Source organism: Strix aluco, chromosome 2 (assembly GCF_031877795.1).
Source record: "Strix aluco isolate bStrAlu1 chromosome 2, bStrAlu1.hap1, whole genome shotgun sequence".
NCBI lineage: Eukaryota > Metazoa > Chordata > Aves > Strigiformes > Strigidae > Strix > Strix aluco.
This window is the reverse complement of record NC_133932.1, coordinates 5051761-5066664: the sequence shown is the minus strand read 5'-3', so window position 1 is coordinate 5066664 and position 14904 is coordinate 5051761. Positions and strand designations below refer to the sequence as shown.

General features: G+C 49.1%; 1 protein-coding gene across 1 annotated transcript; it reads left to right on the top strand.

The window, feature by feature from the left end:
* The first annotated feature begins 413 nt into the window (after window positions 1-413).
* NHLH2 (nescient helix-loop-helix 2) lies at window positions 414-4245 on the top strand. Its single transcript, XM_074808720.1, has 2 exons — window positions 414-766; window positions 2578-4245. Exon 2 carries the CDS (start codon window positions 2599-2601, stop codon window positions 3043-3045), a length of 447 nt encoding a protein of 148 aa, XP_074664821.1. The 5' UTR covers window positions 414-766; window positions 2578-2598; the 3' UTR covers window positions 3046-4245.
* The last annotated feature ends 10659 nt before the right edge of the window (window positions 4246-14904 follow it).

Genomic DNA, 14904 nt, shown 5'->3' with positions numbered 1-14904 from the left:
AAATACTAGAGAAGAAAGGAGGGAGCGACGCATTGTTACCCCGACCCGCGGCGTGCCTGCGCGCCGGGCCGCGGAGGAACAAAGCCGGCAGCAGCTCCGCGCCCGGGGCTCCGCGCAGCGCGCAGCGGCCGCCGGGCTCCGCGCCCCGGCCCGGGAGCGGCGGGTGCGGGCGGCGGCGGCTCCGCGGGCCGCGGCCGGGAAGGAGCGGCCGAGGGGGCGGGGGAGAAGGGAATAATCCCGGCTGGTGCTATCGCCGCGACCCTTTTGTTATTTATCGCGATCGGGGAAGAGGAGGAAGAAGAGCGGGGGAGACGGCACTTCGCAGCGCGGTTTTTGGGCGCCCCCCCCCCTTCCCTCCGCCTCCCCCCCCCCCCCCCCCCCCCCAAACCGACTCGCAGCCGCTGCCGGTGCGCGGCAGCCCGCTGCCCCGAATTAACGGGCGGAGGCAGACTTTGAGGGGGGAAACGGTTTATTCTCCCCTGATGCATCGTAAGTAACTTAAGTTGTTATTTATACTCCGCAAAGAAACACGGCGGGAACATCTCGCATCTCTGGAGCGCTGGAGGCCGCGGCGAGGGATGAGATCTGCCTTTCCCCATCCGAGCAGGACACTTTTCCGCTCGTAATTCATTTGATTTTGATTTTTTTTGTTGTTGTTGTTTAATTTTTCCATGCTCCGCTCCCGGAGGGTCAATTGAACTGTAAAGAAATCGCCGAGGGGGCGAGGAGACCCGGAGAGAGAGGCTGTCCAAACGACTCCGCCGAGGTAAGCAGCATTAACCAGATCTCCCTCTTCCAGGTAGCACGGGCATGGGTTTACTGAAAGAAATAAAAAGAAAAAAAAAATAAATACAAAGAAAGGGGGAAAAAAAAAAAGCGCCTCTTTCCGGCTCAGCGGGCCAAAAATCAGCTTATGGATAAACCCAAACCAAAGGGGAAAATGCACACGCCGTAGAGAAAGAAACCTTTAAGCAACTTTCTCCGCTGTATTTTGCCCGTTTTGGTACAACCGCCCTGCAAATCCTCCCTCTGGTAGTGGGCTCTCGCATAACCCCCCCGGCTTAGTTCTCAACTGAAAGGTGATTTTAAACCTTTTCTATTTTTTTTTTTTTTTAGTTTTTTTCCCCCCCCCCAAGAGATGGCTGGCCCCTGACCCGCGCGCCGGCCGGGTTTCTCCCCTGCCTTGTGGGCCTGATTAACGCTCCGGATTAAAAATACGCGTTTCCGATGGCCCCTGCCCGGGGAAATAAGAGCTCCCCTCGCTCCCTCCCCGGGCCTTTCCCCCCGCCGCCCCGCCACGCGTGTCCGTGGCTCGCCCCGTGGGGGACGCTCGGCTCCAGCCCTCCTCCTGCCCGTCGTTTAATGTCTATCATTATTATTATTGTTGTTGTTATTATTGCTTTTAACTTCTTTTTCCCAACCGGGTCTGAGGCTCGAGGGGGACTTTGCCTGGAAACTTTACGTGCAAACACTTGGCCATCTGAATTGGGGGGGAAGGGGGGGGACACGCTGTTCCCTCCCCACCCCAGCCCTGCACACACACACACACTCGTGTCCAAGGTTATTCACGAGTTGCCTGATGTATTGTTTTATTACATACCGGCATGTCCACGGACGCGCTCGGGTTTGTATTGCTGTCTACATGACAGATGGTGCTCTGTGAGGCCGCAAGAAGATACGATTCAATTTTCTTTTGAAAGGCACGTCCGCATTTATTTATTTATTTAGCCCCCCCCCACACCCCGCCTTCCGCCCCGTTTTTTCGCGCAGGGAGGGGAGAGGAGGGAAAATTTAAAGGAATGAAAAAGTTCGGCCGCTGCTTTGGGGGTTTTGTTTCTTTTTGAATCTCAAAGCTTAAAAAACGGAGCCTCTCCAAACAACTGAGCGCTGGCAAATCGCTACCCGCACAATTAGCAGCAGGAAAGAAAAAAAGAAAAAGAAAAATGAAGAAGAGCAGAGGAAAGAGCAGGGAGGAGGGGGGAGAGCCCAGCAGATACATCAGATCCCGTAGTTCTGATTGGGGAAATAAATTTCCCCACCGGCCTTGTTATGGTTGGGGGGCCTTGAGCTGTGTCTGTACAAGCATCATGTCTGTAGCCCGGATCCCAGAGAGCGCTACCGAGGGAGAAATGGTTCAGCAGATTGGCAAGGGAGGAAATACGCTATTAAAATTCGGGGAAAAAAAAAAAAATTAAAAATCGACCTAATATTGAGCCACTGTATATTAGCTTGTTTGGAAAAAAAAAAAAAAAAAAAATCTTTTATTGCTCTCCGGGCCTGTTTCTCCAGCCGAGCAAGCCCGGGGAATAATGGAAGTATATTCGGCTGCAGCTGCCGCCAGGCGCTGGGAGCGGGACGGCAAATGTCGGGGCGTCGCTCACCCCCGGTGCTGCTGCCTCGGTGCTCCCCGAGGGAGCAGCGACCGGCCCCTCGGCTCCGGCCCGGCTCTCCCGTTGCTGCGGGGCCGGGGCGCGGGGACCGAGGAGCGGCGCGTCCCCCTCTCCCTGCCCACCCCCCCGCTCCCCTCTCCGGTGCCGGTGCGCTGACCCGCTCTCTCTGCTTCTCTGTCCCGGGAAGGCTCCTCCGCCCCCCGCCAAGATGATGCTTAGCCCGGACCAAGCTGCCGACTCCGACCACCCCTCCTCGGCGCCCTCCGACCCCGAGTCCCTGGGCGGCGCGGACGCCCGGGCGCTCAGCTGCTGCGTCTCCGACCCGGAGCCCGCGGAGGGCGGCGGCGGCGGCGGCGGCGGGGAGGGCCGGGGCGGCGGCGGCGGCGGCGGGGAGGGCCGTGGCGGGGGCCGGCCGGGGCTGCACCCGCCGCCGTTGAGCCGGGAGGAGAAGCGACGGCGGAGACGCGCCACGGCCAAGTACCGCTCGGCCCACGCCACGCGCGAGCGGATCCGCGTGGAGGCCTTCAACCTGGCCTTCGCCGAGCTGCGCAAGCTGCTGCCCACCCTGCCCCCCGACAAGAAGCTCTCCAAGATCGAGATCCTGCGCCTCGCCATCTGCTACATCTCCTATCTCAACCACGTCCTGGACGTCTAGCGCCGACCGACCCCCGGGCACCCCCCCCTCGCCGCCCCCCGCCGCCCCGGCACCGGCCGCGAAGGCCCCGGGGTGGGCGGAGGGGGGGGTGTCCGTCCGTCCGTCTGTCCGACCGAAGCCCCGGGGCTTCTCCCGCACGGCGGCGGCGCGTTTGGGGAAGAGAAGTGTAAAACCGGATCGTTTCTTCGTAAAACCGGATTGTTTCTTCAGGCTGTCAAGTGCCCCTTTATATATATCCAAAAACATCTACTTGTGACCTTAAACGTGTGACCCATGGGTGCAGTTACAAATAACTATTTTTTATTTATGGTAGAAGGAGTCGACAATTTATTTTTTTCAAGATTTATTTATTTTTCAGAGTGGTGGCAATTTTACTTTGGATACTTTGTGCCAATTGGTTTCTATAGTCGGGTGTTTACACTTTCTCCTGTGGAAAATTATGTTTAACTTTATGAGTGTTTGTTGGGATCAATGCAGTGTTCCTTTCCCTTTCTTATTTTTTTTTAATTTATTTTCCCCCTCCAATTATATTGCACTTGTGTACGACAAAGCTCCCCTTCCTCCCTGTTTATAAGTATATTTTATATATATCAAGGCATTTGTTCTTGACCCTTTTTCTTTCTTTTCTCTGTGGGATCGACAACCACTAGCACTTAACTAGGAGAGTTTTTTTTTAAACTTGTTGTTATTCTGATCTATAGTTATGTCTGAAAAGTACTTTGCAAATCGTTTATAAGGGAAGTAGTTTCTTTGTGGGTGTATATGTGTGTGTGTGTATACATGCATGTGTGTGGGAGTGAGCGTGGGGGTGTATGTGTGTGGTATATTTTTAGGAAAGGACATTTTTCCTAAAAAAAAAAAAAAAAAAGAAAGAAAAGTAAATCCAGGACTGCTTTCCTTTGTGACAACCAAAAAAATTCTATAACCTGAAAATGTTTCATGTTCTTTGCTGTGAATCTCTTAAAACAAGAAGCGCATTTTAGGGACGAAAGAGAAAAAGAAAAAACCACATCTGCTATCCAAAGATTTTAGTCTTTTTCAGGGTTTTTTTGTGTGTCTCTGTTGCTTTATATAATGCAATATTTTGTAGTGAAAATAGATAAATCTGGTTTCTATCTGATGCGTTTTTCATATCTCTCATGAATGGTGAGCTGTTTTGCATATAAATAAAAGTATCGAATAAAAGCTGTTTTTTCCTAATTATTTTTCCCTGTTGGTCTTTCCATAAGATGGAGATGCGATGCCCTTATGAATAAGGATTGCGAAGGCTCCTCAAGTCGTGCGAGGGAAAGCTTCAACAGGTTACCTGCCTCTTCCTGGGGGGGCTGGGGCTGCGGCCCCTCCACCACAGCCCCCCCTGCTCCAGCTGCTCTCGGCTGCCTGCGCTGCCCCGATGCGTAGGGGGCACAGGACCGTCCCTGGGGCTTTCTCCCGGTCGCATCGCGACGGGCAGCTGGCCGCACGTTTCAAAAGTTCGGGCTGCAAAATCAAAGCCGACGCTTGCAAGCACCTGTTCTGCCACATCGCTCCTCCATACCTCCGCCTTCGCAACCCCAACCTATGTGTTTCGTCCTGCCTGAGTACACTGGCTTTTCTTTCTCTTGTTTCAATTTGGTTTTTGATCCCTCTCTGGCCAGGTCCAATTCTACTGAAACCAAGGGAAAAAATCTTGAGCCCTTTCCCTATTTTTGAACGCCTCAACCGCACTCCTTTATCCGAGCCTTCGCTGCCAAAGCTTGTCATTTGAAACACGGCACAGATACAGACTCAATAACAGACAGGTTATTACCTGAGTAACACGAGACCTCTGTGCCATCTCATTTATTAAATCCTTTTCCTGCTTACTGCAAGGGGTTAATTTTACCTATCATTTGAATATCGCCATTGACTCGGCCAGCTGTGTCGTCCATTGTTGCTTGCTGGAGAGATCAAACCCTCCCCCCCACCCCCCCCATTTTTATGGCTGACACTTTGCACAGTGGTTTAATTAAGTGTGGGCTTGACCAGCTGAAAAGCTCCATGCAGAAAACCTGTCAGAGAGGCTGTTAATTCCACTTTCTACCAATGCACGCTTCCCACGTCCCGAGGGAGCACACGCAGGTTTGATAGCTCGATGCACAGTTTTCAAATCCTGCATCTTTCGGGGCTGAAATAACTCTACCAACTTTGGAGCTGGTTTTCTTTGGGACAGGCTTGTTTCTTAGGTTCTGTCAACACCTGGACACTGGGTTCAGTTTGATGGTAATTGCCTGAGCAATGTTATAAAGCCTGCTATCCAGCAAGCCTTCGTGCTACCAGCATCCAGAAAGACTTAGTTAAGAAAAAAATTAACATATTATTTTCTTCTTGGACGTGGGAGCGCATGTTTTAGGGAAGACAGCACTTTCATTACCTTACTGTAAGGTACTGTGGCCGCTGTCAGTGGCGGCTGATTCAAGCGCACAGGCCGTGGGATAAGGAGGTGTGAACCCAGCAGCCCCCCTGGCCACGCTCCCCTCCTCTGGGGGTCTTGCAAACACCTCAGGTCACAGACTGAGAGACGCTCAGACTAGGTCCATGCAGTGAAGATGCTGTGGAGCGAGCAGCGGTTCTTAGCCCAGGGTCTCAAGCTCCCAGCCACGAGATCCTGGGCCCAAGTGATGAGCCAGCGAGCCCCCTGCGTTGGGAGCACAGGAGAGCGTAGTGGGGCGGCGTGTGGGAACAGCTCGAGCTTGGAAGTAAGAATATCCTCTGGGTCATCCCATTCCTGCCATCCCCTGAGACATCAGAGAGCCAACGTGCACTGAGAAGGCAGGAAGGGCTTTGCTTTGGGTGGCATCCACAGGATCAAGCCTAACCTGCAGAAGAGTCAGTGCACCTCCAGTTGACCTGGAGATACATCCCTTTCTTCCAGAGGTTTATCTGATGAAATAAATTGCCCTGTCTCACTTCCATCTGCTCACCTCCTTGCTTATATCCTCTCACCACCATAATATCATCCCAACCACTTCTATTTTTCCCACTGGCACCAAGAAGGAAACTCATTCTTATCTAGCAGCTGATGACTGTTGAAAACAAAATGTAGGTTTTGCTCCCCCATCCCACCCCTTTTTTTATTCTTGAGAAAGATCTGAGTAGTATGTACAAACTACAAGGCTGATGCAATAACAAGGCTGCACGGCTAAGCACTCAAAAGTCTGGATTGATGAAGAATGGGTAAACAACTTCGACTCCATCTCATTGCAAGTCTTTGTTAGATAGCAATAAAGTCTAATTGTATAATCAAAGTTACTCTGCCTATGCCTACGTTCCCTCAGCGATACAGGAACGAATGACCTCGAATGACAATGTTATATGAGGAATGGGGTGGAACTGCTCAACGGAAGTTTATGTCATGCGTGGCCAATCCAACAATTGGCAGGGAAGAAACACAGAGTTAATAATTCCTGGGTTTTTTAGGGACTAAAGCTAAGATTAAAGCTACGTCCACATACTTTTATTTCACATTTAAAGAGGAGCTCATCCTACCATGAAAGAAAGCATACTCCAAGACAGAGAGGGCAGAGCACTACCTCTGGACCTTTAGCTGAAGCTAAAAGAGGTACTTTAAGCCTAACTCAATCCAATATATAAAACACTGCCTGGAAACCTCCAGCACTGACAGAGAGGAAGTACTTCCAATGGATAGATCTAGAATATCCCGGTACAAGGGATATCCGGTGCACCCTTAACAGAAGGTGGTAACACCTACTGAGACACATTTGCAGACCTATATGGACACACATGGACATGGGGCGCAATACGCATTCACATCGGTGTCGTTAGGAAACGGGGCATCTAACACATTCATCTGAACCCTGGAAACAGGCCCTGACCCAGGGAACGAGGACAGACAGCAAGCCAAAAGCAACTCCTACTAATAACCGTACTGATTTCCACAGGGCTGTACAGCTAAGGGGGAAATGTTTCTGTGAGTATCACATACTTTCCTAAGAGATTAAAGGATCTAGAGCACAAAATACTCCAAAATATAGATTTGCATTTATGCTGCTATTAGATACATGAATGCAAAAGGAAGGCTTTCTAGACACGGACCATCACTCACCAGCAAAGTACATGGTACGCGTGCGTTCAGGATCACGCCGCTCACCAGCCACAAAGTAGTGCCTTATTGCTCATGTTAAAAAGTGGGTGAGCCAGGCAGGATATTACCACTGATGCTTACAGCAGAGAAATTCTGAGGGTCTTGGTTGTGATTTGATATCTTCGCTGTATTTCTAGCAAAGAGTGTGTGTGCATGTGCGTATGAGAGAAAGAGAGATGGGGGGGTGGGGAGCTGAAGAGGATGCTGTATATGAAATTCAACAAAGAAATGGATCCTTTCCATTATATAGCCATGAAGAAATACCAGTGACATTCTATCTATCTATTCACATATCTACCCATCTAGCCATTCTGTAACCCAATTAACCCAGTCCTTTTAGGGTGAATAAATGTGTTCTAATATCAGCCATTATTTTTCAGTACTCTCAGTTTATTCTCCAGGGTGGGACAGATCAATAACCACAATAGCAACCAACCCAAAAGGAAAAGGCAATCTCCTGGCACTTCTTATTTATTTCTTCGGAGGCGATTTTGTTTTTCCTGCCTCTTCCCCTGGTGACGGATTTTGCCTTTCCTGCCCAGAATGGCCGTGTTGTTTTATCCTGGGCTCTATCTGCATGTGGGCTTCAGATTCGTCTTTGGCTCCTTGCACGGTTTGGGATGAGACCCTCCCGTCCCCAGAGAGGGGGGCAGGTGTTGCTCCAGTCGAGCGAATGGAACCAAATTACAGGACCGTCTGTTGCCTCCTCTGGGAGCCGGCGGAGGGAGGGGAAGAAGGGGAGGGGAGTGGGATGCCGTATGACAGAAAAGAAAAGCAGAACATCATACTGATGCCGATAAGAGCCTGAAAACATGAGTCACCCCAGCCCACAGCCCCACCCAAAACCAGGCAGCAGCCACCTGAAAGAGAAATGTCAGGAGCAGAGACAGAAATAAATTGAGTCACTGGGCTGGAATAACTCAGGCTTAAAATGAAAGAGAGCTCAGGCCCCGTCCACTTTCAGACACACCAGTGCAGGCACAAAGTTGGGCCAGCTAACGCCGCTTTTTTCTCAGCTCCCTGCTGCACGCTTTGATGCCCCCTTCTCTGTCCCTCCCGAGCAGGCTCCTCTGCCCACCGCTGCTCCCCACCACTTCTACGTGCAGCTCCTGGCCTCCCCTCCCTCCAGCCGCTCCCCCTGGCCTCTCCACAGCCCCCCCTGCCCTTGGAGGGGTCCCGGAGAGGTGCACGACTGCACTGAGGTCCTGCTCCTCCACCACCACCGCCAGCCACCGGGAGCTGCTTGGTGCTCCAGCTCAGGGGCAGAGGGACAGGGCTGGTCTCTCGCCTCCTCTCTAACCTGTGCAGGCTTTTACCCAATCGGCCTGAGGGAGCAGGTGATGTTACAGAAGTTACACTCTTTTCACACCCACCCAGCTGCTTCAGGCATTCTCAGAAATTTAATATAACACCCCCCCCCCCACCCCCCCGCCTTGTTTTCGGCGCTCTTTCCTCCCAAACTTTCCTACACACGCTCTCACACACATTTGTGTGTGCAATGATAGCTATCGGAGTGGCAGGGCACAGAGTCACTTGGAAAGCAACAGGTGACAGTTGTTCTACTGTTCCTCACTGAAACGTGAAGATGATCAGAGAAGAGAAAGCTGCTCTGAGGAGAATTCAGAGGAGACCTGGGAGAAGGGATGAAAAAAGGTGTCGTTAGAAGTGCTTAAATCAAAGCAAAAGCAACGCAGGGTGAAAGAGAAAGGCAGAAGAAGCCAGGGCACAGAGGTGGAGGGGCCACATCAGTCAGAGACGAGGCAAAACATGAAGGATTTTGCATGAGGGTGGTGGGGTGTACATGTGAACCTGGGGCATATGCAGATGGAGCAATGAGAAAAAAAGCGCATGAAAAGGCAGGCAGCAAACACGGGAAAAGAAGGCAGCAGAAAGTGTGAGGAAGGAGAAGGATATGAGAGCGGCTGGGTAGAGCTGCTAGGATGGGTGGATGGGGAGAAGATGCTCCAGCAAGCCAGAAGTAGCAGCTCGCTCGGGAGGTTAGAAGCGAGTTCAGTGCAGGAACAGACAGGCACCAGGCAGGGAGGGAACTGGAAGGAGTCGTTAGACATTCAAGACTACTGAGGAGAGATCACCACAACTTTAACCATTGCCAGAGGGATGGACTGGTGCAGTTGCATTTTTTCAAGGACCAAAAGACAAGGGGTTTGTCATATGACATCTATCCTCCAGAGAAGTCTTCCATCTTTCTCCATGCTCAAAACTTTTCTGTGCATGGAAGTGGCAGAAAGATTTGCAAACCCCAGGGCTAGAGCTCAGCACAGGCTCCCAGACAAGATAAACACAAAGAAAGGAAGAAAAGAAATGCAGGAGAGAGCAGAATTCGACTGTGTGCAGACACAACATTCAAAGACAAGTCTTTCCCACATCTCAGACTCCATATTCCCAGTATCAAGGGTCTTCTGCCCATTTAAGCAATTTCAAGATTTAAGACAGACGCCAAGACTTTCCCAGAAATTACCCCTATAGGATAAAGCCACAAACCTGTATTGGACTTTCATTATTCCAGATAATAAAGACAAGGACTGACCATGAAAAATTGCAGGACTGTGCAAGACTGATAAAATAGCACAAGAAATTCAATCTAAATAAAGTGATAAGGTGATGCATACAGGGAAGAACATTTCTAACTTCACACATAAATGATAGGTCCTGAGCCAACCATAGGAGCACGATCTCGTAGTTATGATATATTGTTTCATGATAACATCACCTTGGTTCTTGGTGGCATAGAAAAAAGAAAATGAAATGTCAGATATTTTTATCATTGTAGAGAGAACAGAACAGGTAGAGAACAAGACAGAGAGCATCATTATGCCATTGCATCAAACCAAAGTAAGTCTGTAGCCTGACTATCATGTGCAGCTCCAGTCTTTCAGTAAGAATACAGTGAAAGTCCAAAAGCATCTGAGAATGGCAGCAAGGATAACCCAAAGCATGGAGTAACTTCCATAGGAGAAATGATTAAGTGAAAATGACTGAGTCAGTGGTGATTTTACGGAAAGTCGTTGTATCTCAGTTAAGAAGGGGATGGTGGGAAGGAATCAGTTGTTCCCTGTCTCTTCTGATATAATTTGATAGCAGGAGGCATCAAATGAAACTGTCGGATGCCAGGTTCAAAACAAAGAAAAGGAGGTGTCTCACTACACCATGTGCAGTAAAGCTGTAAGGCTCCTTCCTCAGGATGCTGTGAAAGCAAAATTGTTACAGAAGTTCAAGGACAGAAGCTCACAGAAGAGAAATCTGTTGAGGGTTTTTAAATGTGTAGAAATTGCTTCCAACTCAGGCTCTCCTCAAGCCAGAAATGGCTGGAGGTCAGCAGACTTCTAGCAGGAAGTATCCCATATACCTCCACTATTGTGCTATTCCCCAGGCATCTGGTTTTGGCCCCCGTTTGATCTGGGATGCTGGGCTCAATGGATGCTCAGTCTGGCTCAGTGCAACTGCTCTTACGGATATCTTCATTATCTGAAGGAAATGGATATTTGACAGATACCAACCTCTTTCAAGCCTCAGTCTCTTTGGACCCTGTTGGGGTTTAACCCCAGCCAGCAACTAAGCACCACACAGCCGCCCGCTCACTCGCTCCCACCAGGATGGGGAAGAGAATCGAAAGGGTAAAAGTGAAAACACTCATGGGTTGAGATAGGCAGTATAATAGGTAAAGCAAAAGCTGCACGCACAAGCAAAATAAAACAAGGAATTCAGTCGCTACTCTCCATCGGCAGGCAGGGGTTCAGCCATCCCCAGGAAAGCTGGACTCCATCATGTGTGACGGTGACCTGGGAAGACAAATGCCTCCCATCCTTCTTCTCCCGGCTTTACATGCTGAGCATGATGTCATATGGTAGGGGATGTCCCTTGAGTCAGTTGGGGTCAGCTGTCCCAGCTGCGTCCCCTCCCAACTTCTTGTGCACCCCCAGCCTCTGGTGGGGTGGGGTGAGAAGCAGAAAAGTGTAAGCACTGCTCAGCAATAACTAATCCCTGTATTATCAATGCTGTTTCCAGCACAAATCCAAAACGTAGCCCCATACTAGTTACTATGAAGAAAATGAACTCTATCCCAGCCAAAACCTGCACCGACCCGAACACAAAAGCTCTCTGTACGGTGATTCCCCAGTGGGCCAATGTGACATGATAAATATGATCTTTTAGATAGGGAGGGAGGAGGACTTGATCCCTGGGGCAATAAGCAAAACAAATCTGGTATTTCTGAAAGCCAAAAGGTTGGAGTTTCATGTCAGACACATAAAGGTAAACCCACAGCAGTTCCGCTGATCTCAGTGGAGTTACTTACAATTGTCACCAGAGTAACAATCCTGAGAAGGATCATGGTACAGTAGGATGGTCAAATGCAGGATGGGGTCCTGCCTTGAGTTTGGTCCCAATCTTCTTGTCCTGACATTTTTTTCAGTCCTTACTTGGACAGGACTACCTTCTGAACAGGTGGCTCCTATTAGTCAAGGTCACAAGTTCTTGCCTTGCTTGAATTGCCCCAAGCAAACCTAAGCTCAGGAGACCTTACATAAAACTAATCTAACAAAGTGTTTAAAAGAAGAAAGGACTGATGAGAGACTCGAGAGTTTAGATTCTGCCATCCCGGTCATCAAAACCTACCAAAATTGACATACTTTAGGTTCAAGCTGCAGAAAGGAGAAAGAAACAAGGAAGAGGAAAAGGAAGGGGAGGTTAAAATGGTGACATAAAGAGGAGAAGTGAGAACAGGGGAGTACATGAACTATGGGGGGAATGGTCAATCCTCTTCTAAGCTCAACCCATTGGGGCTTCTTAGGTATTCAGAGGTGTCTCAGATAGACAAGCAGTCTCAGACACCATATGTAGTTATTGAGACAATCCCAGTATAAGCAGTCCAGCCTAAATTTTGTGGCCAGAGGCCATCTCCAGTATGAGTCAGGTCTTACTGCTCAGCTAGGTGTGGAGTCTCCAAAAGTGGTTTGGGGACACTCACCCCTGATTTCTTGATGGGGAAACAGAACATAAAAATGATCCAGAGATTCAGAAATTATCTTTAAAGGCAAAACTCACTTTCCTGTACATTGTCATATGACTGTCTCGAAGTCTACACTCTCTAGTTCAGCCTATATCAGAGAAAGAATGACTTTCAAAGAAAGTATCTTAAAAAACTGCAGAGCAGCCCTGCTGGCTTTCCCGGTCCAGGGCTCCCCACACAAAGCTCATCAGTGCCAGAGGATTTCTTGAGAAGAACTACCAGATTTCTTGACCCATGAAGTAGCTTCAGACAATGTACAAAATAAAGCAGTGCAAAACTTCCCTACTCCATTCACCCCGTAACAGTATCCAAGATTTGAACCTTACTCTGTGAAGGTGAATGTACCTCACTTGACCTTTTCTTGACTCACTCTTAAAGCAGCTCTCAATGGTGGGTTTACATTGCATGCCTGACCTACAGACACTCGTCATACCTCCTCTCTATCATTTCAAGACATCCAGGACTCTTGCTACCAAATAACTCGCTTCTCAGTAGCATCCACCTACTTGAAACAGGATTCAGAGTACAGATTTACAAGCTCCCAGAGTGAGTAGCATTATGAGGGACGAAGGCCAGGGTCAAGTCCCGCCAGTTGCACAGGGATTCTAGCGCAAGACTTCATTGTAGCCAAAGGGTAGAACCCCCTTGCAACCTTTTTAACTAGGCAGATGGTGTCAGTAGTTTCTTAAATATTTCCATCAGAAATAGAGGTTCAGGTGAGAGCCAGCACAATATGAGCTATTGAGGCAGAACTTAGTGGGATGAATATTTCAAAGTCTCAGAATCTGAAACCCAAGGGGCATTCATCAGCAATCTCAGGAGATGGCCCAAGGACTAAATGCATGGTGAAGCTTGCATATGGCCTAAAACACAGTCTCTCTAGGGCAGGATGCTGACAGGATGGCACGGAGAAACCTGCATTGCTTGCTAGCATAAACAAGCCGTAATAGCATTCATTGCCTTTCTACTCAGACAAACCGCATTTAATTACCGTGCGTCCAAGTTGCAGTAATCTGGATGCAGATAGATCTGAAGTATAATGGAAAGGAAATGAATTTTACGTGACAATGTGGAAAGGAAAAGCACATTAAGATAAAGATGATTAGGTGGATTGGAAGAACCTTGTAAAAGATAATTGCATTCAAAACAATAGCATCTTCAGCAGGGGAATTTCTGTCAAGGGAAAGTTACACCACTGTCACGCTCAGAGAAGTGTCCACACCAGATTGGCTCCTTCTTACTTTGCATGGTGGCTCCTTGAGTTTCTCTAAGAGTTGCAGCTTCTGGCTTGACTGACACTAGCAAAGCCATTTCTCTGAATCTCTGAATCTCACAGCCAGTCTGGTATTTCTCCGTGTCTCACATCCTCCAGGGAGACAACATATGCTTCCCTTTTCCACCCTTTACGTGTTTCGACTGCAAACGCTCTGTCAGCAGTATAAGGACCTGACCCACCCAGTGGGCGAATTCGCAACCTGCCCAGTCCCACCCTGTCTCTGAAGCTGACCAGTTCCCACCTAGCTCCATCCCACCACGAGAGGTATATAAACCCTTGGCTAACACAGGTGCTTGCTCAGTCCCATGAGGTGACTGAGCTACGCTGGTGTGGGCCTCTGGAGAAACAAGAACTGGCTCTTACTGTTTGAGAGTAGTCACATAGGGATCTAATCACTGTTTCTAGCAGTGACATCTGAAGCAGAGAAAGGGAGCTCAGCAGGGCTGTGTTTGCCCATCTGTAGTCAGCCAGCTTGTTAAGGCATTATTAGAGCCATCCACCAAACTAGGAGCCAGCTTCCAAGCAGTTCCACATCCCAGGCTGTTTTGATCCAGAGCTGTGGGTTAGCCAGTTTATTGCTGGCCACTGCGCTAGAAGAGCAGAAACTCTCTCTAATTACTGAGCACAGAGAAAACCCTTCAGCAAGTACTCAGAAGCAAGGAGGCCACCATCATCCACTCCCGGAGTGGACGGTACAGTATGACATGAGTGTCCATGCATGCTGCACCACAGCTGTTCTTGTCTGCTTGTCCCAAAAGCCAGCTACCGATAAGGTTCACCATATAACAGCATCCCTGCTTGACATCCCTGCAGCACAGAACTGTCAATAAATACTGACAAAAAGTAGAAATATCCAGTTAGTCTCTGATTAGCTGGTCCAACAATACTGAGTCTACTGTGTCTTAATGTCTCCTTTGAGAGAGGAACAGCACGGCTGGTGAGCAGCAGTAATCTGCTTGTTGTGGTCATGTTACGTCAACTGCCTCATCACAATTCTGCTGTCTTTGCCTGAGGCTCTTCCAGAAAAGATGGCTGCCTCACTCCAGCTTCATTTTTACTGGCATTGTGAGAAGGTGCTCCTTATTTCTTCACTGTATACATCTATCTGACAAGTCTATTTGACAACAGTCTTCCATGGTGGTAGGGCTAATCCCACCATTTGCAACTTTAATCCCACCATTTGCAGCTTTGCCTCCTATCATAAGAATGTATAATTGCAACTCCTGGGCCCCTGAATCACACACAGTATTTGCTTTATCTTGGATTTCTGTATTCTAGAGCTCCCAGGGACTCTGATTCCCAGAGTTTTTGTCAGGATTTTTCTTGTTCTTCCGTTTCCTGCTGACCCACACTGTTGACCCACAACCCACACTGCTGTGGTACCACTCTGAACTGTAACAGTGCTGAGCATCCGTCCGAATCTGGGTCTGT